This window comes from Leptonotus elevatus, chromosome 5 (assembly GCF_054856555.1).
Source record: "Leptonotus elevatus isolate MCC_2025b chromosome 5, RoL_Lele_1.0, whole genome shotgun sequence".
In the NCBI taxonomy this organism is placed as follows: Eukaryota; Metazoa; Chordata; class Actinopteri; order Syngnathiformes; family Syngnathidae; genus Leptonotus; species Leptonotus elevatus.
The window spans coordinates 20,824,486-20,849,776 of record NC_141243.1 but is presented as its reverse complement, the minus strand read 5'-3'; the positions used below and the strand labels follow the sequence as shown (position 1 = coordinate 20,849,776).

General features: G+C 38.6%; 1 protein-coding gene across 13 annotated transcripts in view; it reads right to left on the bottom strand.

The window, feature by feature from the left end:
- The window catches only part of arvcfb (ARVCF delta catenin family member b), a 189,566-nt gene that overhangs the window by 95,602 nt on the left and 68,673 nt on the right, over positions 1–25,291 (bottom strand). For 9 of the 13 annotated variants that reach the window (XM_086075596.1, XM_086075604.1, XM_086075601.1 and 6 more), the window contains exons 2-4: positions 22,681–22,782; positions 16,869–16,959; positions 14,320–14,533 (exon numbers count right to left, since the gene is read on the bottom strand). In XM_086075596.1, coding sequence (XP_085931722.1) covers positions 14,320–14,505 — 186 coding nt within the window. In that variant the 5' untranslated portion in view covers positions 14,506–14,533; positions 16,869–16,959; positions 22,681–22,782. Of the gene's footprint in view, positions 1–4,129; positions 4,388–14,319; positions 14,534–16,868; positions 16,960–22,680; positions 22,783–25,291 lie in introns of those variants that run through there. The other 4 variants (XM_086075598.1, XM_086075599.1, XM_086075609.1 and 1 more) reach the window with 4 other exon arrangements.

Here is a 25,291-nt window from a genome sequence, read left to right as displayed (position 1 = left end):
AGGGGAGTGCAAAAAGAGGGGAGTGTGCAGATTGGGGGTTGCATGAACACCTGCTAGTGATCCACAACTACCACACACCAAAAAAACACAAAAGCTGAGGGGGAGTTCATGTGATACACTGCATGGACACTCAGTGCACTATCTATAGCACAGAGCATTACATGCCAGTTAACATTTGTGCATAATTCTTAGTATACTTTGTAACCCACTTGGAGCACAGATGTCTGGGGTTGTGTTGCATTGAAATATTTATTACAAAGTCAGCACTGCCGTCCAAAAGTAAACTGCAGCAATGGCAGTCTAAAATCACATTACATATGAAATAAAACAGGTATTGAGAAGTATTTTCATTTTATTTTGTCTTATTTTAAAGCTTCATTGATGCCAGCATATTGTCTAAAAATCTTAAACTATACGGAGTATAAGAAAACTGGATGAAGGATAAATATCACTGCTGTCCAATGATAGAAACTGCCTTTTTCTCAAAACAACAGCACAAAAAAAATGGCACATGATATTGATTTGGACATGTGCAAACGTAAAATCCTTCTTTCTTTTTTTGCATTTGGCCTACGGTATACCAATACGTTAAAAAATGAAGTATTTTATAGTCATAATTTTTATGATTTATTATTTAGTGTGTGATTCCCATTCGCCATTTTTTGCCATCATGCCACGGGGTATATTGACTTCCGCATGTGCATATCCCCGTGGCATCATGGGAACAAAATGACAAATGGAACTTCAAGTATTTCAATTCCAAGTATGTTGAAAACTTGAAACATATTTGCAAGTATGTTGAAACATACTGTTACTTGCAAATACGTTCGAACATACTTGTTGGAACATGTTTAAATATATTTTAAAGCAAAACAAATGAGCATTTGGTTTTCGTTGATGATATTGTTTTCCCTTTAATTTCCCTTGAAAGAACCCCATTTCCCATGAGGCCAAGCGCATATCATCGTGAAATCCATGCGTCCAACAAGTGGCTATTTTCTATGTATTTATTTATGCAGCACTGTAATGTTTCTCAAGTATGTTAACTGCAGACGGTGGTTGTGATCTTACCTTCTTTATTGTTGTGCAAGCGCTTTTTAAAAATTTAAGCATGGAAAGGTACCTACTAAAAAGAGCCGAGTCCCCGCAAAGGCAGAATCGTTTGCAAATCCCCGTCTTTCGCCCCGCCAGCGAGTGAAATCCACATCCAGGTAAGCTTTTTATCATCATTATTATTATTGTCGCCTAAGACAACAATCTTCGTTTCTTGGGGTGTTTTGTAGCTTCTTCATGATAAGAGTAATCACGTGTAGACGTTTGACTCAACTTCCGTCGGGGTAAAGGATGTATGCCGTAAAACAGTCTGTACTTTTGTAGGTTTTTTTTTGGTGTGTGGCAGAGTACACACCATCCATCTCAAAGTTGTTTAGTGCCAGTAAAAATGATACAGACCCCCTCAGGCCATGACAAAGGTTACATTAATCTAGCTGTAAATCAATGTTTCATCAGCAGAAATATGAAAATATAATTGAAGGTTCAGATCCTATTTAGTATTGCTTTAACGTATTTGCAAATACATTCGAACGGACTTGTCAGCCAAAAATGTTTAAGGAAATCAAACACAAACGTGATAATTAATAGAGAATAGAGTGAACAAAATCACTATTATAAACTAAATAATTACTGAGTAATGATGAAACAATTACTAGAACCTTCTACTGCTCTATCTACTTGAAACATATTTCATTTATAAGACCAAAAAAAAACATGCTGTTCTTTATATTTGATACAAAAATAGTAGGTCCTTAGGGGCTACGATGTTGATAAGGAGACAAAAGTGTTTCGAACAACATATTTAGAAAAGCATAATGCATAATGTAATATGATTCCTCATACAAGACGACCAGCCATGGGACTTGTATGGCAAACATGACCGGCATCGACATGCTGCAAGATGGGAAGGCCATCTGGTATGACCCACCACCGCATGATCATGTCTCCTGCAAGACCCGCTCACCTTCGAAATACAAGAGCAGAATTCACTCCCCCCTCATCAAATGCCCCCTCCTTTGATACACGCTCCTCGGCTAGTATGTGTTCATATGTCATCAGTCAGAGTCATTATTCTTGCATGACCCCGAACAAAGCCATTTCTCATGCTCTACATGTCTTCAGATATTGATCCACTCATCCACAATGGGAGAGCCTGAGGAAGGAGTCAATAAAAGGAGTAGTGCAGGATGAGCCATCACACCAAAACGCTGCCAATGAAAAACTTATAGAACTTTTGGATTTTTCTGCAATACGGCAAACAGCAATGCAGCAGACAAGCCACACAAGCTGTCAGGAAACTGGCAGACTGAAGACAAGCTTCCCTTTTAGGCTTTGGCCGGATCACCATGAATTAGTTTTGCTATTCGGATGGGTCCTCCTTACTGAAGAGGAAGAGTGTTGTCGGGCTTTTGACAGACCTTGGAAGGCTGGCAACTACTCGATTATTCATAATGTTTTCATTTATTTTCCGTGACATATCTAATTTTCTATTTTTCATGATGAGAAGATGCTACATCTGAACTTCGAGGCCCAGGGCTCTACAAACTTCTGGTGTACAGTTTTTAAACTCAGATATATGGCCTGCTGTAGTTTTCCCCACTAATTGAATGGCAATGCAGAATGCAGAAATATTAATTGGGCAAAAAGTTAATTTACATTAACATTTTACAGACCTGTCTTTGTCTCAACTTTAGCTACACTGTAATACTGAGTCTAAAAACTGACTTTAGTTGTAGAAAAACAAAAAACCTTATATATTATAATTACAGTCTCTAAATGGTCTCTGCAACGTCAGTCATTTTTCATGTCATTTCTTTGAAATAAAGCCAATAAAAGAGCATCGCAGTTATGGAAAGGAGTTTGAACTCTTTGCTTTTTCGTAATGTTTTGTTCCACAATCAACACAAGCCAAATGATGGCTTAAGCGTGACTAGGAAGCAGGTGCTCCCAGCTGAGGAATCTCCAGCTAAGTTGAAAGGGTCACGCCATGATGCCGGCCTCGCCTAAAGTATGCCAACCATGTTGGCCCCGCAGAGGTCACGGATGCAAGGTCATTGCTTCACCTCTCTGAGCCATTTTGGGAAAAAACATGGCAAGGACATATTATTGGGTCATTGACATGCATTCCGACACGCATGCATCTAAGATAGGAGCCCAACAAGTGGTGACCCTTGAGTAACAAGCCTGGTATGAATCCATCAGCACTTGCATAGCACTTAGAACCTTCAGGGGTTATCACTGCCAAACAGACAGGAAAATAAAGGGTGTCTGAGGGAGGATAAACAGCATCCATCCCTCATAACTAGCTATAGGTGACATTTATTTACAGCAAGCTTGTTTTCTTAACCAACCACTGGCGGATGAGATGTTGGCCTTATTCTATCCTTCACTAGGTCTTTTTTGTAATGATATATTTGTCTATCACGAGAGAGCTGCCAAGCTTGACGGGAAATTCAAGCTCTTCAAACTCAGCGAGCATCTCCGATAATGTATGCACATCATGCCCTGGTACACACAAATGCAAGTCCTAACAAAAGCACATTCCATTGGTATCTATGCAAGAAAAAGACAAAAGGATTTAATGTCATGCCTTTCACACAATTGTCAGTACAACCCATGCTATAAATCGGGTTTGAATTCAGTCAAGAGCCTTGTAAGCTGTTCAGGGCCAAACTTTCAGGTTGTCCCATGACCACACAGCATAATGCCCAGAAAGTCTTCTATTGACTGGAAGCCCATGAATGATCCCCCAAGGAGACCACAAGTCAAGGTCCTGCAAAGCTACAAGCGCCCATGCAACACGGAGACCCACGGAGTTAAGATGAGATGCTTCGTAAATCTCATTGTGTTCACATGAAGCCATCCCGTGGAAGGTAGACAGGGGGGCGGGACACGTCAATCGATGCACACAGACGCGCCATAGTCCGAAAAGACATCCAGCAATTAAACAGAACAGAGAATGACGTTGTACTTGAAACGAAAACTGTCCACGACAGATGAATAATTATCTCTCGCGGGCAAAGTGAAGAAGAGAGACGCGCTCGCGTTGAGACTGAGAGCAGGCATCAATACGAACCTGTTTCACTTCGGCAGGCATGCTCCAAATTTCCTCCGTTCGCTCCCCAAAATGGAAAACCCTCAGCGGGATATAATTGTCTGGCGGCTACTTCCAACAGTCGGAAAAGTTCTGCCTTTCCCTCCTCTCCTCCGCTCGTGCCCTTGAGTTATCCTCGTGTATTTACGTGGAGTTTTGCCTCCGGGAGCGCAAGGTAGCTGCTCAGAAGCGGTCAGCCATCCGCTACTAGCCGCGTCAAGTTCAACCAAGTTAGCGATGATTATACTGGAAGTGTCGTGTAGCCCTTCAAAGTAAAAGCAACACTGCTGCCATCGTAGTTATGGTCTGTCTACAACGCTACAAAACACAGTATTAAAATACCGGGCGAGCTCAAATGTAATGAAACAGTACAGATCACATGATGTAGACGAATGACATATCAAAAATAGTATGACTGACTGCATCAATCAAACTTGAACATTGTTTTCTGTAAGTTAAGAAGGAATCTTTCTGACAGTGCTTGTAGTAGTTGGACACAATTTTCTGTCCGGTTTTCATCATGTTTGTGCCATTTGACAGGCTACAATCTTATAGTGAAAGTAAAGTAATACAGTACTACAAGTCAGTGGCATGCGCCTATTATGTATTTTTTGTTTTTATTGGTGATCTTTTTCCTGCTGTTGTGCTTCATTGTATTGTCATTATTGGTAATCTCCTTTAAGACTAATGACAAATGGGTAACTTTCACAATATAAATGCTTAGTATACATTTTCAAATTTCACAATAAAAATATATAAAGCACATTTTTATAGATATTTGTATGACTTTTTGTATTTCTTGTATCTTCAGCCATCCCTTGTTCACATGTATTATATATGAAAGTACTAGTAATACTTTTATTTTGAAATGAATATTGTGTGAGCACCAGCATCTGTTATATTCATAGCGATGACAACTTCTAGTACGAGACAGACTCCTTCGCAGAGATGATGGAAGGAAAGAGAAACAGAAGCCTGAGTAATCTTGCTCTCTAATGAATCCAAGTCAATAGAGTTTGGAGCAGAGCTGTGTGCACATAAGACAACGCACACACTCAATATACTGTAAGTTATAGAGAAAGAGAACAAAAAACAAAAACCACTGGGGCCAATGGAGAAGAGGAGAAAGGTGGGTCCTAAATTGCAGTCAGTCTCTCTCTCTCTCTCTCTCTCTCTCTCTCTCTCTCTCTCTCTCTCTCTCTCTCTCTCTCTCTCTCTCTCTCATACACTTTTTGGGGTCTAACTGGCACCTTGGTGGGGTGGGACTAGCACCTTCTACTCACCCCAGCTGTGTCTGTCTCTCACCCCAAGGACCCCTCCCCCTTTTTGGCATAGAGAGAGAAGCGAAGGGAAAAAGAGGAAAAGGAGGGGGTCTCAGACACAAAACAAAAGTTGTCCCCATTGAGGCAAAGGCAAAACCGTACTCTGCACATTTTTACACCCTTCATACACATGCACACAGGCAGCTTCTTTTCTCTACCTCTTTGTCCCGTTCCCCTCACTGCTCTAGATTTAAGGGAGGGCTGGGATGTACGTGAAAGAATTCACACTCCAATATCAAGTACTGTGTCCAGGACTACGGTGGAATGTTAATCTAATAACGTCAATGCAAGCTTAACCAAAAACTTTGAGAGGCGTTTGGACAGTGAAGAGAGGCCGAAAGGGATGACTGGACTTAAAATAAACAGAGAAAGGAGAAATCCCAAGCAGAAGGGAAATGCCTGAGGTTTAGCATTCCACTAGCCTGGCTGTGCTGTTTCATCTCCCTATAGTGTTGCAGATTCAATTGTTCCTAATGAAAGAGCTGGTCCACCATGCACCAATGCATTCAGATTTAGTTACGGTCCACGATACCTCCAAACAGTGGCATTTATGCATTTGTTTCAACTCAATATCTTTTAATGATTTGATGCAAGTCATTTCACCTTTGATTACGTTTAGTAACTCATTCATTCAAAACCTATTAAGGACTGTAGGAAACTCATAAATGTTTTTTGTTTTTTTTATGTTAGCTGAAATGCATTTCAGCTACTAAACAGTGTGAATTCAAACATTGGCAGTTGGGGAAGTTCAAAGGGCCTAAGGCCTAACATGCTATATCTTTATATTGTATATGTATGTAAAAATACAACAATCAATTGATTTAAACCAAATGTTTAGTGTTTTATTTTGGATCTGAAATGTGTAGACGGCACAAAAGAAAAAGTATTCCACTAGGCTGGCTGTGCTGTTTCGTCTCCCTATACTGTTGCAGATTCTAGCCAATTACATTGCCATTTTAATTCATCTTAATTAACAAAGCAACACAATAATCCTAAAGTAAAAAGATACTGCCAAAAGGAACATCAATAACTTAGTTTTACAGTATATTACAAAATGTTGGGTTCGTGTCGTGATGAGAAAAAGATGAGAAGCAGTTGACAAAAAAAAAACATCCACGGATTTCTGGGTTTCTGCAAAAATTTTGACTTTTTAAAGGTACAACTATTCAAGGGGCTTGTTATACAGATACTCAAACTCAAGTGACTTGGACTTGGTTGCAAAAAAGAAAAACGTGATCAGGACATCCCTAGTCACAATTACAATATGTTCTAAAAATGTTAAATGTGTGATTTAGAAGTCCGACCTTCATCATTTATTTTTATCATGTGGTAATTTTTGATGGCACCACAGCACTGTAAAGACACATTTGGAGAATAATTACATAGACATTACAGATACCTACAGTATGTCATTAAAAACCATTTGTATTTAAAATGAACTCTTATATGTTATTTATGACAATTGTGAAGGCCCGCAAACACTGATAATTTCAAAACTGATATTAAACCTATTATAGCAAAATAGATTTTCATACATTCATATTCCTAAAATTTTCACAAAATGTTAAAGCATACAAAAGAGGATGAAGCTTAAATGAAAAGCTCGGACAAGGAGCAAGTCACATAAGTTCCTGTTTTTTCACACATTCCTACACTATTACTGTCCTTCTCAACAAAACGAGACATTTCACATGCTAAGTCCAAATCCTTTGACTTCACCCTCTCTGAAACACACCGGCATATAAAACGCCTTCTGGCTCCACCATTAAAAAATGACTGAAGACTGTGCTTTTGTGTGACATGAAATATGAGGGATTGCAGGCTGTGTAATGTTCAATATGTATCGACAGAAAGACAACAATGTGAGTTCAAACAGTGAGCAGACGAATATGTCTATAAAAAAAATTTTTTTTTTAAATAAACATTTGTTCTAGAGTAATCAAGAAAAAAATGTGAAAACTGCTGGCATGTAGAAAAAAATAGCAAACATAAAAAAAGGTGCATCCTTAGGTAAATTTTCCAGTTGAGTGTGGAGGTAGATGGTCCACAGTTGACTCGTTCTGTAGTATTTTGTGAGCCCGAGGGGAACCTTTCAGACTCCTTAACACACATTTTTAACTGCGGTTTGAAAAGCCCGAGTCTTCACCATGTGGGTGTGCAAATTTAACAGCCCAACACTGAACATACTCTCAAATGCGCCATTGTAGTTTTTAATTATCGCCAGGGAAGTTTAGACTGAAGAATGGACAGTTATATTATGTGTAGCTCCAAGGTGACAAATAGCGATACATTTGTCATTTTTATTGAAAAACTCCTAAAGAAATTCACACAATGGGAGCACAAAAACAAGGCAATGTAGACAATGATTTGAATGGCAGTGGTAAAAATGTCAAATGAGTGTATTAAGCTCATAAGGCTTGTTTAAAAAAAAAAGAAGAAGCTTTGAATAACACCTTCAGACCTATATGAACCCAGAAGAACGTTTTGAATTAGTGTTTTTTTTTTAAATATATGTTAAATGGGGTCAGCACCCAGCCTTGTTTGGTTACCTGCTGGACACTAGACGGGTCACATTCCACAGGGGGCACTGGGGTCTTATAAAGGAGAGGTACTTATTGTAAACATATGGGCTCCATTTTATTTTCTGTATCAAAGGACCCAGGTTAAAAGTATGTTTGGACTACCTTGTCTTCTTCAAGTATCTGCAGGCAGGGATTCCAGCCACTGACATTGTCAGTTCATCTATGTAAAGAGGATTTGAAGTGAAGAAAATTGGAGCAGCTTCCAGATACCCTTCTTAGTGCTTTTAGTGAACTTAATACTTTATTGGATTGTGATCAAATGGCGGGGACTTGGACTAGGGCAAACATTAAGTCCTCGAGTGGGCTGACTTGAAGGCTGAAAGTTTGAAGCTCACCATAGACGAATATAAACAGCTCACAATATAAAAGGCATTTCTATTTTGAGCCATTTCTATGTAAGCTAGATACATTGTATAGCCGATACTGAAAAACAATCAAACAAAATGGACACTTTAGCTGTGGATGATGATGCCACGAGTGTGATTAAGCATAGCAAGTAGATGCAATGTTATAGACCACATATTGCATGGTGCTTCCGAATCAGACTTAGGACCCAACAATCACTAAAAATGGCAGTTGGCCATTCACATTGGCCGATTTAGTACAAGGACTCCTTGCAATTTGAACTGTGCCAGCATGGATCGCGTTCTAAAGCTCCTCATTCAATGTTGTTCATCATTACTTTTTTTAACCCTTAAAAAGAAGGCGGGTTGGTCAAAGAAGCCGCAGTATGCTCCAGTAAGAGGACACGGGTGACAATAAAGAAAAAAATGGCTTGCTCGCAATCATTTGAATCTAACCGGCGCAGTATGTACACTGCTCTTGTATATTTTTATCGCAAGTTTCACTATTTCATCCACAGGTACATATACTCAGGACAAATATAAACACAACACCGTACCGTTCACATTACATAAACAAATGCGACATCTTTTTTATTTATTTTATTTATTTATTTTGCGACATCTAATGTGAACGCAACACGCCCGTGATGCGACTCGCATGCGCAAAGAGCACACGTCGAGCGGCGTACACACAAAACAACAACGTCACGTTGCGGTGTTCACGGAAGTAAATATTGTCCCGACTCGCAACGTTTTACCGCCAGCCAAGCCACTGAGGCAAGCGAGTTTTATCAGTGGCAAATTTTTGGCAAATTTAGCTGTGCCAACGCACGCTACAGATTGGTGGTCTGGTGGACTCGTTTTGCGGACATGTTAGGAGTTCGATTCATATGTCTTGTCTGCACACATTATGCAAATTCAGCTGCGCGACTGTTTGGCTGCTGTCCTCGGCTTCCTCGTGTGTCAGTTTTGAACGTGCTATTTACAAACAGCAACAGAAATCCGTCTGACTTATTTTTTCCATCTCATGTCGCCAGAGTAGCGAGGTTGGAAGAGGTAATATAAATATTTGGGGGAAATGAGGGGAAACTCCTCGACCTCCTCATTTCATTGAGAAATCTACCGAAGATGAAGTCGCGTCATCGCCGTTCGTGATGAACCGTCTGCAGGGCTGAATTTCTACTATCGCCACACATGTCAAATTTATGCTTCATGTTTCATGTGTGGTTACATTAAAGACAAATACAATTTTAACACTGTTACTCAAAACAGCTTCGTATATATTCACAGACGTGTCAGTAGTCTCCCTTCCAAGCACTCTGTCCCGCCCGCGCAGAGCGCATATCAGGCTTTTGATGACGTATGAATCGGATACGTGCGGATGAGCGTTCACAGTGCAGAAGCAGCGCATACATATCCGATTTATATCCACATACGAAAGAGGCCCAGGTTTGGTGTGAAAAAAATCGGAATTGTACCGTTCACACTGCATGGAAAAATCAGATACTTGTGAAGAAAATCGAAATTGAGCTGCAGTGTGAACGCAGCCTAATTCTGTGATAGTGAGCACTTCTCCTTTGCCGAGATAATCCATTCCACCTCACAGGTGTGCCATATCAAGATGCTGATTAGACACCATGATTAGTGCACAGGTGTGCCTTAGACTGCCCACAATAAAAGGCCACTCCGAAAGGTGCAGTTTTGTTTTATTGGGGGGGTCTGGGGACTCAAAAAACTATTCAGTATTAATGGTCTTGTTACTCAGAAAACCACTAGTCCCCCTCCCCAACCCCCCACCACCAGTAAAACAAAACTGCACCTTTCAGAGTGGCCTTTTATTGTGGGCAGTCTAAGACACCAATCATGGTGTCTAATCAGCATCTTGATATGGCACACCTGTGAGGTGGGATGGATTATCTCGGCAAAGGAGAAGTGCTCACTATCACAGATTTAGACTATATTTGATATTTGAGAGAAATGGTGATATTGCGTATGTGGAAAAAGTATTTGAGTTAATCTCGTAAAAAATGGGAGCAAAAACAAAAGTGTTGTGTTTATATTTTGTTTGAGTGTTTAAAATGATAAATATGGGTAAGTAGTGCTGTAAAAGATGTAAATACATATATATATATACTGTATTTGCATTGCTTCCAACGCGTGGTGAGCGGTTGCGTAACTTCTCGCTTATAGCCCGGAAATACATTTTTTGCCTGTGAAACCTTTCATGCATTTTGATTGGCTATGATTTACGATGTTTTGAATTGCCACAAAAAGAGTGGCTGAGATTCGAGAACCTCAAGAGCGTTGAGTGGAGTTCCGCCGCAACGCTCAGTATAGATTTAAGTAAACAGCTGCATATAAAAAAGACATGCACTTTTTAAATACAACAACGTTTTGACATCGTGGGTTTACTTCCCCTTTAAATATGTAGTTTATGACCATAGGGATTCAAGATAAATTTTTCCAAATGGCATTGGCACTCACAGTCTTGAACAGGCCCCTACCAAAATGGCTTCTCATATGCCACAGGGATGCCCACTGTTCCATTGTGTCACTAAAGTGGTGTGTTCACTCTTTTTATCCATTAAAGTCACACTTCAAATTGTGCAATTTTTCACTTAACGTAACACTGACAGTCTACACTAATCAAACCTTTCCTTCTTTCACTTCCCTTTGGATACACTTTAAAATATTGTGCCGTTATAAGTAGGTGTTTTGTATGGAAGCAAGAAAACCAGCAGCGACATTCTTGGCATTCTCCACTGGCTACTCCACATAACAGCAGTATAAGAAGAAAAAAAAGTGTAAAGGAGGACCTTGGGAACAGTGTGAGGTGAAAAAATAAACAAAGGAGCCACTTTCACACTAAGGTAATTAGGGTGTTTATGGAGGGCGAGAAGGTTCCTGATGGCATAGTGAGGGGGAAACAGGGTAGAGATAGAGAAGGAATAGAAAAAGAGAGCAGGGGGGAACTAAGGCTCATTGTGAAGAAGCTGATTTATGAGGGTACAAGGTCTCCCAGGCCCAGCCAGTGGAAGGATAGATCTTCTGTCACTATATCACCCTCAGCCCTTTGTATGCATTGTGCCTAGACGGGGCTGGGGGCTGTGCGGAGATGAAAGTGGGCGGAGGGCGACTGGGCCGGTTGTTGGCTGAGTGCTGCAGTGCCACGGCAGGGTTGGGGTCTGTACATCCTCACCACAGACAGCAACACTGATCAAACGCTGCACTGTTCACTCCCTTCGAAAGCTGAAAAGTCTTTGAAAACTTCCCACTCCACTCAGACAACAAGATGATGGAGCTCTGCAGTTGCCAGAAGCCTGCTGAATAATAACACTTAAAAAGTAAACCAACAGTTTATGATAAGCATGATACATGAAATGATCCTGTGTTGTCTTATCAATGGGCGCGGCACGAGATGGGAGATGAGGCGTCTGGTGAAACGAGGTCACCTTCTCCCTCAGCCTCACAGGGATGGGACTGTCTGTGTCTCGTCTGTCTATCTGCGCACATAGAACCTCCCATAATACATCACTTGATCTTTCAAAGCCTTGATTATGACGCACCTTCGGGCAAAAATCAATTTGCAAAGGCGAGCGCAATGTCAAATGAAGAAAGGCTGTCGTGCTATGAGTGGTCGCATGCAGCCACTGTCAATGGATGAAGATAAAAAAACGTTTTTGATCTGTGTCACTGAATCTCTTTTGATAAGACGCTAATGGAGTGTCTGACCGAAATTATTCTGACGGATTACAAAGAATGGTATAGCATGAACATGTTCTTTGCATTGATTCATAAATTGTTAAAATGGCATGAATGCAAAAAAATTCATAGGGCTAGGGGGGGCAACGTCCTATTAAACCTTCTCAATTGAGAATGGGATGTCACTTTAAGGAAAATGAAACCCAAAATGCCAAAACAAGCTGTTGTTTATTTAAATTCACAAACTTTAAACAAAGCATCTACTCACTTAAAGATGCCACCATTTTTAGATATTTTCACTCTTACTTGAGTGCAAAATTGTGAGAATGTGATATATGTTACATGTAAACTGTTTCGTTGAAAATGTGCTAAATCGTGAAATCGAATTTTGTCTTCTGGATTATTAAAAGCTGTTGTTCTTATGTTCTGTTACATCCAGATGTTATTGTGAGTTGTAATTTTGCACAAGTGGCAGAATGCTGGATGGGTGGTTTACAAGACATGTTCACAATAGCTGCCAACTATTTAATTGTGTCAATTAAGCACAAACTATGAATGTTAAGTTTATGTTCAAACAAATTTAGAATCAGTATACATTATTGTTGTCTGAACATTTGTAATAAAATACACCTTTAAATAAACGTTTGTTGGGTTTATTCGATTCAAATTGATTGAAGTTGACAAGTGACGTACTCAATTTCATTACATTTTCAAAAGCAATATAATAAACTGACTGAGAGCAAAATGATCACAACCATCATCATCTACATGCATTGTACTTACCAAGTTGGAAGATTATCTGGGTTTCTATTTGCGGACCTCTTTCATATCAAGAAGTTGATGTACAATAGTTTTCTTAGTTTTATCTTCGTTATACTTCCTCTGATGGCCACTGTATGCTTTCCATTCAAGGCGTGGTGTACACGGGATTGAATTAAATCCATCGCTCTCAACAGTCTCTCAGATGACAGTCTGCTGTATTAGCAGGTAAGGCGCTATTTGCCTTCAACGTCACTTCCTGTCTGCGGCTGAAAATGATCCATTTAATTCTTAATTCACCAAAAACAATATTAATCTCAGTACCATGTTTTTACTAGAGATGTATTCTTGCTTTAATTTTGTTGCTGTTTATTTCTCCTTCGAGTTTTCATGTAAATCACAGTTAGTGCGATGGTGTAGGAAAATGCAACCAAGGACAATTTACAGACTGTAAATCCTAACATTTGAACAGCCTACATAGAATCCCCCCCCCCCCTTCAAGCACAAGTACTGCACATATACAGTACACATACAATACATTATTGGTTGTTGAGTATTGAAAGGATGTCGGGTTAAAGATTAACACTCTCACCTTTTCCTTTTTCCCTATGCGAGGCCCGTCAGTGTAAACGTTGACACGGACCATTAACAAAATATGACCTCAGGCAAATGTAAGGTAAGTAAAATCATTTATGAAGGTCTTACTTTATCAATAATAAATGCCCTTTCCACTTTTACCACGTATAACCATGCTACATCTGAGCATTGCAGGGGCTGTGCAAACAAATTGCTTTCGATTCCTGCTTATTAAAATGTGCTGTCTGAAAGGCTCTGTTCAAAAATTCACTACGGGAAATCGGAATGTCCAAAGAAAAATTGTAAAATAAATAAATAAATTAATTAAGGAGAACATGCATTAGTAGAATCCTCAATGAGTTTGTTCTTATGTTTCGTCACTCTGGCAGTCAGAGATGAATCAATCTGCTGATGTGTCTGTTGACATTTTTAGAAGATTACAGCTGTCTCATTTGTCCAACTTACATGTCCTGCACTTGCGGATACAGTCAGCAGTGGAGCCCTGGCCAGGATGAAAGGCCACATTCAATCACCAACAACACCAGACAATATCAAAGACCAGAAGGTGAAAGGAGATGGAATTGGATGTCAAGCAGCAGCTTAGACGAAAACAGCAAAAAGAAGCAAGAAGAAGAAGCTGAATCAGTTTGCCTCAAAAAAAGTAATACACAGAACATCCAGGACAGGGTTCAAGCAATGTAAATAGATGCCTCAAAATGTCAAAACTTGAACAGGACTGTGATTGATTCCCACAGATGAGGACTTAACATGATGATGTGATGAGCTTGCTCAGATGGAGGGCGATATATCTCTGGAGGAGTTCGCCGAGAGGTTGCGGTGCAGATGAAACACACAATAGAGATGGTCCGGCATGCTCACACATTTACCTGCATCACAACTTGCTGCCATGCTAACGGTTGGCTGCTGGGAGGGTTGGCAGGCGCATTGGCCCGCCCAAGCTGCAGGGTGCGACGCTCCTCCTCCAAGGCTCGGGTTAACTGCTCAAAACGAGCTTCCTGTTCTTTCACTGAGGCCAGAATGCTGGCGGCTGAGCGAACTTCATAGTCCTCCATGTCCAGTATTAGTTGTACTTGTCCTGATCTTCCAGGTCAAGGAGGGAGGGGAGAGAAGGGAAAGGAAAGGAGGGGTACCAGGTCAATAAAGACACCCTGACCCAGAAGCATGTTTCCGCTTTCAGTCAAACACGGGAAATTTTAGCCATTGGAGATTGTACTTTCTACACAAGGTTTTGGCTAATCCTCATGCATAAAAAAAAAAGCACCAACATGGCACATTAAACTGAAACACTTAAAATGGGTGGTGGGGTTCATTGCACTGCTAGCGGCATCTGTGCTAGTTTCATCTCTTTCATTTGCACTTTTCTGACACCAGTGCCAAAAGGGAAAAGCCTAAATTCTCTCCTCAAAGGAAAGGCCTGTGTGGGGTTATTTAGGATTCACAAAGCCCAGAACAGCAGACATTAACGAGGGTACTCTGCTGGGCGCCAATTATGTGTTTGCGTTCTGAAGTTTGAGGCCCATTTGCCAATTAAGACAAAGTGTAGGTTTTGACGAAATATCGCTAGAACAAAATGGAAGCACAATTCACCAATTAAAGGCACAATAAAGAGAATTTAACATCACACACTTGGGCCCCTTTCACACATGCACAGCAAACTTAAACTTTAGGTGAAGGATATTTTCCATTCACTCTTGAAAATATAAGTGTGATATCTCTATGATGTCTAATAATTTGCCATTCCCAAATGATCTTTACATGGTCTCGCCCCTTTACGGCCACTATATCATTGTGAAGTGTTTCTGTATTTTTGGTCATTCAATGATCAGTTGGGTTTACAATAATAATAATAATAATAATAATAATAATAATAATAATAATAATAATAATAATAATAATAATAATAATAATAATACCGATAATAACGATAATAATAATAATACTCCAATGCATTTTAATGGACATCAATTGTACACGGATTTGTGCTATTCATGAGCCGGCACCGGTCCCTATTCTCCACAAACAGCGAGGGTCCACTTTATAGTTTAAATTTGTAATCTCACCATTCACCACTATATGGCAAAAAACTCTGGTTAAGAACTTTGTGGTCATAATTGGCCAAAGTACCTATTTTACATATGGCAAATCTCACTGCATGTCACCACACAAAAATACTGCGATAATAATAATTTGATCTCCATAATGGATTTATTCACATACTTATTCTGTTGAATGAATGGCCACAAGTGGATAAACAGGTTTATTGTGCCTTTTGCTATCTAATGAAATATCATGTATTGTGTATCAATACATCATATCACACAAATAATTAATGTATTTTTGGGAAAATTTAATGGATTTCCCATGGGACCCCTGACAATCCCTGACTGTACAGTAGGGTGCCATATCACCCAGTTTTGGAATGACTCCTAAAATGGACAATGCTTGTTGCACTGTGGCACAGTCATAAGGAACAGAAATGGTCCTCTAAGACCCCAAACTGTTACCACAAAGTTGTTAACATAAAATTACCCCAAATTTATGGGGGATTTATGTGGAATTAACTCTTTTACTATACCAGCCACGTTAAAATGCATCTAAAATGTAGTAAATGTCTGGACAAATTCATTAACTGATCGAAATACCTTGCCAATAAATTGTGTCTCTGCCATCTTGGTTTTCATAGCCTTTAAAAATAAAACTGATGCTGTTTAAGGTAGATGTGGCCAAAGGCTGGACCACAAAGTGGTTTTGTGACTGTACTGGTTTTTATTAAACAGCAAGTAAAACGAAAATTAAGGGGAAGACTATTCCAAACACAAATGTGAATTTTTTTTATTGACATAATAAAAAGATTCAAGACTTTTGAGTTCTGGGACAATTACCCGAGTAAAAAAAAGGATCAGGGTATTTGTGATTGAATTACAAACCAACAACGTCAAAATATTTGAAGTCCTGTATGTACATCTTCATGGTTGTAGCTCCAACCATGTGCTGCATGTATGAAAAGGCTACTCGTGTCAAAACCTAGACAAAGTCTTTTGGAGGATGAACCTTTTTTGATGGACATCTAAAGATGAAGATGAATTCATTCATTCCTGCAAATGAACACTCATAGCCGCAATGGGGAAACGACCCTGTCATTCCTTATGGTCATGCACAGAACTGTAATGCATTCTGACATGCGAGCAATGCTGCAGGCCCGAATCCAACACATGCAGGCTTCCCACAGCCATTCAAACACATATCTTGGCGTCATATCACACATACTGTCATAAGCTCGTGATTTCCCGATAACACTTGCAAGCCTGAGTGCATGTCACTGTCACACACAAACACTGATATCTTTCACCAATGGTGGCATGATATGGAGGTGGCAATAAATGGTTTGGAAATACCGCTCCACATCAATACAGACCTAGTAGATATGCAGGCTGATAGCTGTTAGGCAACAGTCATCCCCAACTCTAACAAAAACAGAGGGATGACACAGCTAGAATGAGAAAGAGCTGGGAAATAAACAAAAGGAACAACAAAGGGGAGACAAAAGAGAAAAAGGCAGAAGTTAAATCGGATTTGAACTGCAACAACACAATGCATTTTTAAACATATGTATTACACATATAGGCGCTTTTTTATTTGCCAAAATGAATTCAATTAAATGAGTACAGCTCAACAGATTTGCGAGGAAAGCTTGTGTTTTCTTCCAGAATCAATATTTTCTATGGCAGATTGAGCTACAAAATACTCGAGTACCCTGTGCTTTGTGCACTGCATAGGCTCACTGTTCCAACAACTTTGCAAACATGGAATTGTTCAAAATATCTAAATTAACGATGTTCAATGCCACTTTTGTCAGACTGATACTGTACTCAACTCGAGTAATCACCGATACCGATACTTAGTACCGATACTACTCACTATTGATAAATACAATTGACCAAAAAGCAATGACAGATCATGTTAAAGAAAGACTTATACCCCAATATAACATTTTCCTTAAAATTGCATAAGATTAATGGCAGTTTATTATTATCTTTTTTAATCCATTTGTTCATAAAATATATATTTTGTATAGAACACACACACACACACTGACACGTAATTAATCAAATAAATAAATAAACAAACAAATAAAAAAATAATTCTTAATGGCCATCTGTCAGACATCCGCCTTATGTTCCTGATCGTAAAACGGCCACAAGAGAGCGGTCGATAAGGGTATGGGTCGCAAGTACAGGTACGGGTAATAAAGATAATAAATAATAAATAAGATCAAATAAAGAAATAAGGCTGGGTATTGGCCCGATACGATACCAGGTATCGGTACTCGACCACCCCTAATTTTGATGTTTATTTTATGCGCGAGAATATGAATTGAGCGGACTGCTTATACTTTATGGAAAGCGGGAGGAAGCCGGAGTTCCCCCCCCCCCCCCAAAAAACATAAGCACAGGGAGAACATCCCAATTTACAACCTCAGAACTGTAAGGCAAATGTGCTAACCGCTCGTCCACCGTGTGGCGGGTTGGTTAAATAAGTGTAATTCAGAATGCACGTTAATATGAAAGCAACTGCAATCGACACCAATTTGAGGATATTCAAAGCCAAAGATGAAGTCATTGCATTTTCAAACAGGCATGTTTTTTTTTTTATGGGTGGATGTGAGAGGTGCCTATGTGTATGCGTTTGTATGCATAAATAGGATTCATTTTTCAGGATAAGTCATGGGAAGGAAAAAAGTAAATTTCCCTTTAAAGTTGAAAATCCTTCTTTGATGTTTGTTGCTCACGTCTACGTCTGCTTCTTCTTCTTTTTTTTTCTTTTTTTTTCACTTATCTGGTGTCTCTTTCTTCACCCTTCCTCCAAAGCAAATCATGACGAGAGAAAAACTGTGCACATTCAGGTGCTTGAATTACGGTTTGTTTATAAAACTCTAATTAGTAATGGTTACCTACCAGTAATAAAATACCACGTCCAATGTTGATTGCAAATACTTGACGAACTGTGGTACTTTGTGCCGTGACAAGTAGAAGGCTGCCAATTCAGCCACTGCGTGCTATATATACTGCATCATCAATAGAATATTATGGCAGACATGTCAGCATGTCAGTTACGCCTCACAGCTTACCATTAAACAGCAACATATTGAGCATACTTAAATAGCCCGGAATGCATAAGGACGAGTGTTTGATGATTTTCCAATATGCTTCTGTAACACCACATGTTTTTTTTTTTTTTAGCTTTACATTAGCAGATGTTCAAAAATGGCCAAGGAATAAGAACACAACAAGTGTCTGCACAGTTAACCCTTTCCTAAACTTTACTCATCCTCTTTAGATTGAACTTAAAGTAGAAGAAACAGAAGGCATGCATATCATTTGTGGACAGTTTGTGTGTAGTCTAATCAAAGGAAAAAAATAAACAGATTATTTCCACTACAAAGAGAAATGGTTGAGTTGAAAGTGGTCTCAAGGCATAAATACATTTAATTAGTATGAAATACAGTGGAGTTTCTGCACCTCTATATTTTTACTGAAGGATAAATCACTTCTATAAAATAATTAAAACACACTCACCGCCACAGTTACGAGTGATTTGCAAATGAGGCAGCAGTCAGAGGGAAACTTTCCATTACAATAATTCATACTCTAGTCATAGAAAATACATCTTGAGAAGATTATCTGTCTTCTTGTTTTCAGGTCTTCAGGATTTTACAAATGAATACCTAAATCTATTCATCAAAATTAAGGCTTTGTGGGATTTGATGAAACTCATGTGAATCTATCATTGCCATGGGAATTCATGTTTTTCTCATACAGTATTATTCTAAAAAAAAAAAAAAAGCATAATTTGGATGATGTCAACATTTCTGGTTCATGATTGGATCTTAACTAACCAATCACAATCGCAAGTTGATTTGCATGATGTTCATGTTCAAAATGTTGCATATAAGCGTAGTAAGTTTACCACACATTACAGCCATATTATCCTGACGTCCACTAAAAACATGAGGTAACCCCAAAAAAGAAAATTCCATGTTGTTCTTATGTGGGGAAAAAAGGCAAAATCAGCAACAACAAAAAAAGAAAGAAATTGTTACAACACATTAACATTGTTTTGTTTTTTTAAACGCTTTTATGCTTTAATCAATTCCACACCGTTCAACAATGCAATAACGGGGAAAACAAAAGAATATTTAATATAGAATATTTAACACGCGCAGTACATGTGTGATAAAACGTACTTTGGCTGGCGATATAAAAAGACGCAGCTGTCTCTATTGTAAGTGCTCACAACCAAATATTATCTTAACATTTAAAACAAAGACACACAGCAGCAAACGTTCTTATAATGTACGCAACAGAAGATCATGGGAGGCCAAAAATTCCCACTAAGAAACAGACAACATTAGCGCAATCATTTTCACTTTGTTGTTGTTTTTTTTGCTGCATTTGACAAGAAAGGAGCTCGATCACGGAATCAATCACGCTGAACATTGTCAAAGTTAAAGCGGTCATTTATCATCATGCTCATCGATAGTGGAAGCAACATTAAATACGTTTCCCAAAGTTGAATAATATACTGTAGCCAAGAAATACTGCTCTATTCATGCTACAAGTGCAGCATTGCATTGCAGTGTAGGAGGTGTCATCATGAAAAGTTAACGTGCATGCCAAATGCTTATTTTCCATGCCGAAATGGAAACATCCATGGCATGTACCTGGGATACCACAGCAAATACGTTATGTTTCAGTGACAAACGTTCATTTTGTATGTATCTTTAACAAGATATATTCAGTCACCGTTTTGTTGTTGAACATCAATCTGGGGAGCAAACAATTTATTTATTTATTTATTTTTAACTGATGTTAAAGCTGCTCCTTGTAACAATTTGCCCAAAAATATCTTTACAATAGCCTTTTTATTTGACCATTCATGACTGAAACATCTTATAATTAGTAGATTAACACCTTAGCTGTTCACATTGGGTACTCCTGCAAACCTCGGGCCAAAAGCTTTCATACTGGATTCGAGTTTGAATTTCCCCGCCCTCTGTCATGTGCAGTTTCATTTTTCTGCCATAGGTGGCAGTAGCAATTCGAAATTCAATATTCTGCATTCAGCAGCTTTAAATTAGCAAACATTCCGCTGATGTCAGGCCAAAACCTTGTACCTCCAAAATCGTTACATTTCAGGAGACCCCAAAATTGGCATGTTTGTGCAACCATTAACTTTGCCTCATCAAAGAGAGCAAGTTATCGTCAACACTTTAGATTGGTCAATTATTTGTAAAAAAAATAAATACATTAATAATAATAATAATAATAATACCCATATATGTGGACTGACCAAGGGTATAGATAAAAAAAAAAAAAAAAAAGAAGAAAGAAATATATTTTTTCCAAATTGTGAATTATGACTTTTCGGCCTGACTCCAGCGATTTTAAATGTTTTTATCCCTCCAATTAAAACGTGCGACATTTACTCCATTATATTTTGCCAGTTAACTTTTGGGGAAAATTGTACTTGCCAGAGTAGTTTTGATTCTGGATACTTTAGAAGAAGAAAATAAACTTTACCCCTTTACATTGAGGTGCATTCCATTTGCTACTTTTATTTTCATATCTTAATTTATTTATTTATTATCTTACCGGTATGTATGTATGTATGTATGTATGTATGTATGTATGTATGTATGTATTTATTTGTATATATATTTATTGTGCAATCTATTTTGGGGGGGGGGGGGGGGGGGGTGTCAGCGAGACTTCCTGCTCTGGCGCTGTTCTCCAATCAAACGTAACCACTAGTGATGTTTGACTCCATTTTACCGATCAAACAGAGCCAGGCAGCCAAATGACTGCACACACTTTGTAGCTTGTCAAAGTGACTAATTTCTGTGATGAGGTGGAGGTTACACCAGTATGTGACGAATAAGTTTAAAGAAGAAGAATCTATAAGAGTTGTTTTATCAGAACATGCCCCAAATCAATCTTATTTTTTAAAAGGTACACTCACTACTTTGTTTAGAAGTGTTAAGCAAACCAGAAAAAAATTCTTATAAATAAGTGGTAGGTAGCTTTTGTTATTTTGGTCTAAAAGTATGTTCATTTGTTTAAATAACTCAATATTTGCAAACTTGATATTCAATACACAAAAATACACTTTTATTTTCTCCTCTTAAAGTCCGCACACAATGGATGATGACGATTCGAGGGGCCCTTGGCTGACAGTTGTATTTGTAGAGGGGCCGAAGTAAAACTATTCCGCAATGTTACAAATTTTAGATTCTAATTATTCAACTAAGTTAGTTGTGCCCTGCAGCAATTGCTTTGAATTGTATTGGAAAAACAAAATAACGTACATCACACTGGTGTCTCTTAAACCTCAAATGCTTCTTGTTTAACAATTCACACATTCACATTCTCACAAAGACAATTCAGGCTTTTGTGTTAAATACAGTTGATGCAACACTTTGTAACAGTTGTTCAAAAAGGTGCAATCGCTCATCAATGAGATTGACATGTCTGTCATGCTGCGGTAGCATAATATACTCTCTTTGAAGAGCCTCTACTTTTCACTACAAAAAGGGTCAAATTGCAAATATGCTTCAAAATCACTGAGGCTAGTGATTTTAAATGTGAATTATTACTCTTTAACCAAACACAATTTACTTGATGTTGTTTACAAACTTAATATGGAAAATAAATCACGTATTAATTTTCATCATTATAAATGTGACTCATGATTGGCATATATCCATCCATTATCTAAATCGTTTATCCTCAATCATTTATAATTGTAGAAAATGTATCCTTAATACACAGTTTGGTGTCAATTTATTCAATATTGAAAACAGCAACATTCTTTGCATACAAATTGCAATTACAAAGAGTATTTTAATAAATCTGACTGAAGTCTGAGTTGTTTGACAGTTGGGGCACATTGAAAAGCTTATTATAAATAAATAGAACCACAACATGCTTCAACTGATATTTACCACATTGTAATTGTATGAAATATTCAAATGAGACCATATTTCTTGGAGGGATAAAACAAACTTATTGAAACAAGCAGCTAACTAGCAAAGTGACTCAATCCCCAGAGGAAACGCAAGTGTTGGATGTTTAAACCAAAACCAGTGTCAAGAAATATAATTGCTGCAATGATGAGCTGAACAAAGTGATTAACGGAGGCTGGAGGTGTGAAGGGAGAGGCGGTCGTACCTTTGATGTTGGCGAGTGCCGTCACACCACAAGTAGAACAAGGAAAGGCGAGGCTCTGATAGATTGGACTTGATTGTTCCGTCTCTCGGGGGAGATCTGTGACTAAAATAAAATGACATTGGAATTAAGTATGCAGCCAATTTGCTGACTCCACATTTGAAAGAAATAGCTCTTATACGATTGCAGAGACACATGCACTCACAATTGGTTCATCCCAGCACAGTTCGAAATAACACACAAATCAAGCCTTTGCAATGGGAATAATGCAAATTTTTCATTCATTTGTAAATGTGAATCGCCAAATATTTATATTCATTTTTTACAGTTTGTATTGTTTCTAATAACTTCCTTTTTTCATGTAGCAAGATATTGTAGCTAAAAGTCATTGTAAAGACCACATTTTTTATGATGAGCACTTCTAAGGGATCCTTTTCAACTGCAGAAGTTTTTAGGTTTTAAGGTGTTCTATTTTCACAGGAGAAAGTACAATTGTTGCAGAGCAACATATTATGTGACCATTATTAGACACATTAACGAGGAAGTCAACCCAAAAATGTTCTTTATAATAATATGTTGTATGTGCCCCCACTAGTCTAAACACAGCATTCTGTTTAATATGAGTTAAGCACCAAAATTCACCCGTTTTTCTCCATCTAAAAGGACGTCCATTTTGTCACTTGCTGTCGACTGAAAATCACAGTTGCTCGGGGCTTAGAAAACGACCAATCATGGCTCAGCTTCAGAAAACAGGTGAGCCGTGATTGGCCGTTACCTGAACTATGGCGATGACATTTTAAGTCAGCAGCCAACAGGTGACAAAATGGCCGCCCCCTGAAATGAATGGTCACATCAATCCGAATTGACTCACTTGAGTGATAATATACTGTTATTAAGTATCATCTTCTCAAAACATTTCACTCAATAATTTGCATCCAACGTTGTTGATATTTGACAAAGTGACGACAATCAGCTTTCTGCATGTTGTTTTGTTTGTTACCGATACAAAATGAATGGTGAGATGTGGTCTACATAAAGTTTGGGAGTTCAAAAGTTCTACAGTGAAACAACCCTTCTTTGAGTACTAGCGGTAGTTATAAAAAAGAAACCAGCTTTGCTGTTATAGCAAGTTTTCTCTCCCATGTGGAATTTCAATGTGTTGCAGCAGATACGTTTTGCTGACAAAATACAAACACGGGAAAAAAAACATTTGACTGACAAATCTTCCCTGAAGCAATCCATCGTAATACATACAAATATGCAATATGTGTATTTTTCACTTCTCCTCTTCAATAAATGATTCCTAACAATGAGGCAACACTTGCTTCAACAAATTGATGCGCAGCCTGACCTTTGGTTTCACCCTGCAGTGTCTGAGAAATATAAACATCACAGGGACTGGGAGAGAAAACGACCTGTGACATTACAAGAGCATACATGAATTGTGATGCTTCACACCATGGGACAAATGATACTGACATACACACCACTGGCTCAGCTGCCTTTGATGACTCCGAACAAGGCTGACAACCCAAACACGGGATCAACTGCACCCTTGAATGATGATCGCATCATTTGCATCTATCTATCTATCTATCTATCTATCTATCTATCTATCTATCTATCTATCTATCTATCTATCTATCTATCTATCTATCTATCTATCACTTTGTCTTTAAATTAGCAGACAAAATATTTTTGTAGATGTCTGAGTTTTTACACTAACTTATACTGTTATCCAATGAAATTAGTGAGAACATCCCAGGAGAGAACAGGCAAGGCTAAGCCATGACATTTTCCTCTATGTTTAGGACCTTCATCCTTTAGGTTGTTGCTGATGTACTTGCTGATGTTGTCATAGGGTCTGTCTTTACTGCTCTCATAGTTTCAGTCAACAGCAGTTGTTGTTTTCCTTGGTACTTAGTGGTTATTTCTTGTTCAGGACAGTCCAAATTGTTGTATGTTGACAATGTCCAATATGTGCAATGGCTCTGATTGATTTGACATATTTTCTCAGCTGCACAATTTTATTTCACCCATAGACATCTCTCTGCTTTTTGATGTTGGTTACACCTAAGTCTCCATAGTCAAAAATCAAAGATGAAATCAGAAGAAGAGCGTACCTCCACGGTTCACAAGAAAATTTGGTGGATTCAAACAGACTTCTATCGCTTATGTTCATGCTGCATTCGTTGGCATGAGATCAGAATTCTCTTCTCCAGGTTGAGTGTACATCAAGAACAAATCAACTCTGAGCACATTGAATCTTGGGTAGAAACATCAAAAGGGAGACATTTCTCTCTTTGCCTCAGTACAAGCATTGGCCTTGCCCCTGAATGGACAACTCAGCGTGATTTATGGACATTTCATTGTACGCCGTTAACATGATGCGATGCTCTTGAAAGTGACTCCCTTATACAGTTTGGCAAGTGAATAACTTTAATACACTGGAGGTCAATAAACTGGAAAGACAAGTGACATGACAGTAATGCATATTATTCTCAACAAAGCATTTCCTCGGGTGAATGACAACAATAAATATGATTTGGCGGATCAAGGATGAGAATATCCACTCAATTTATTTCCAGACAAGATAATTTGATCACAACAATGG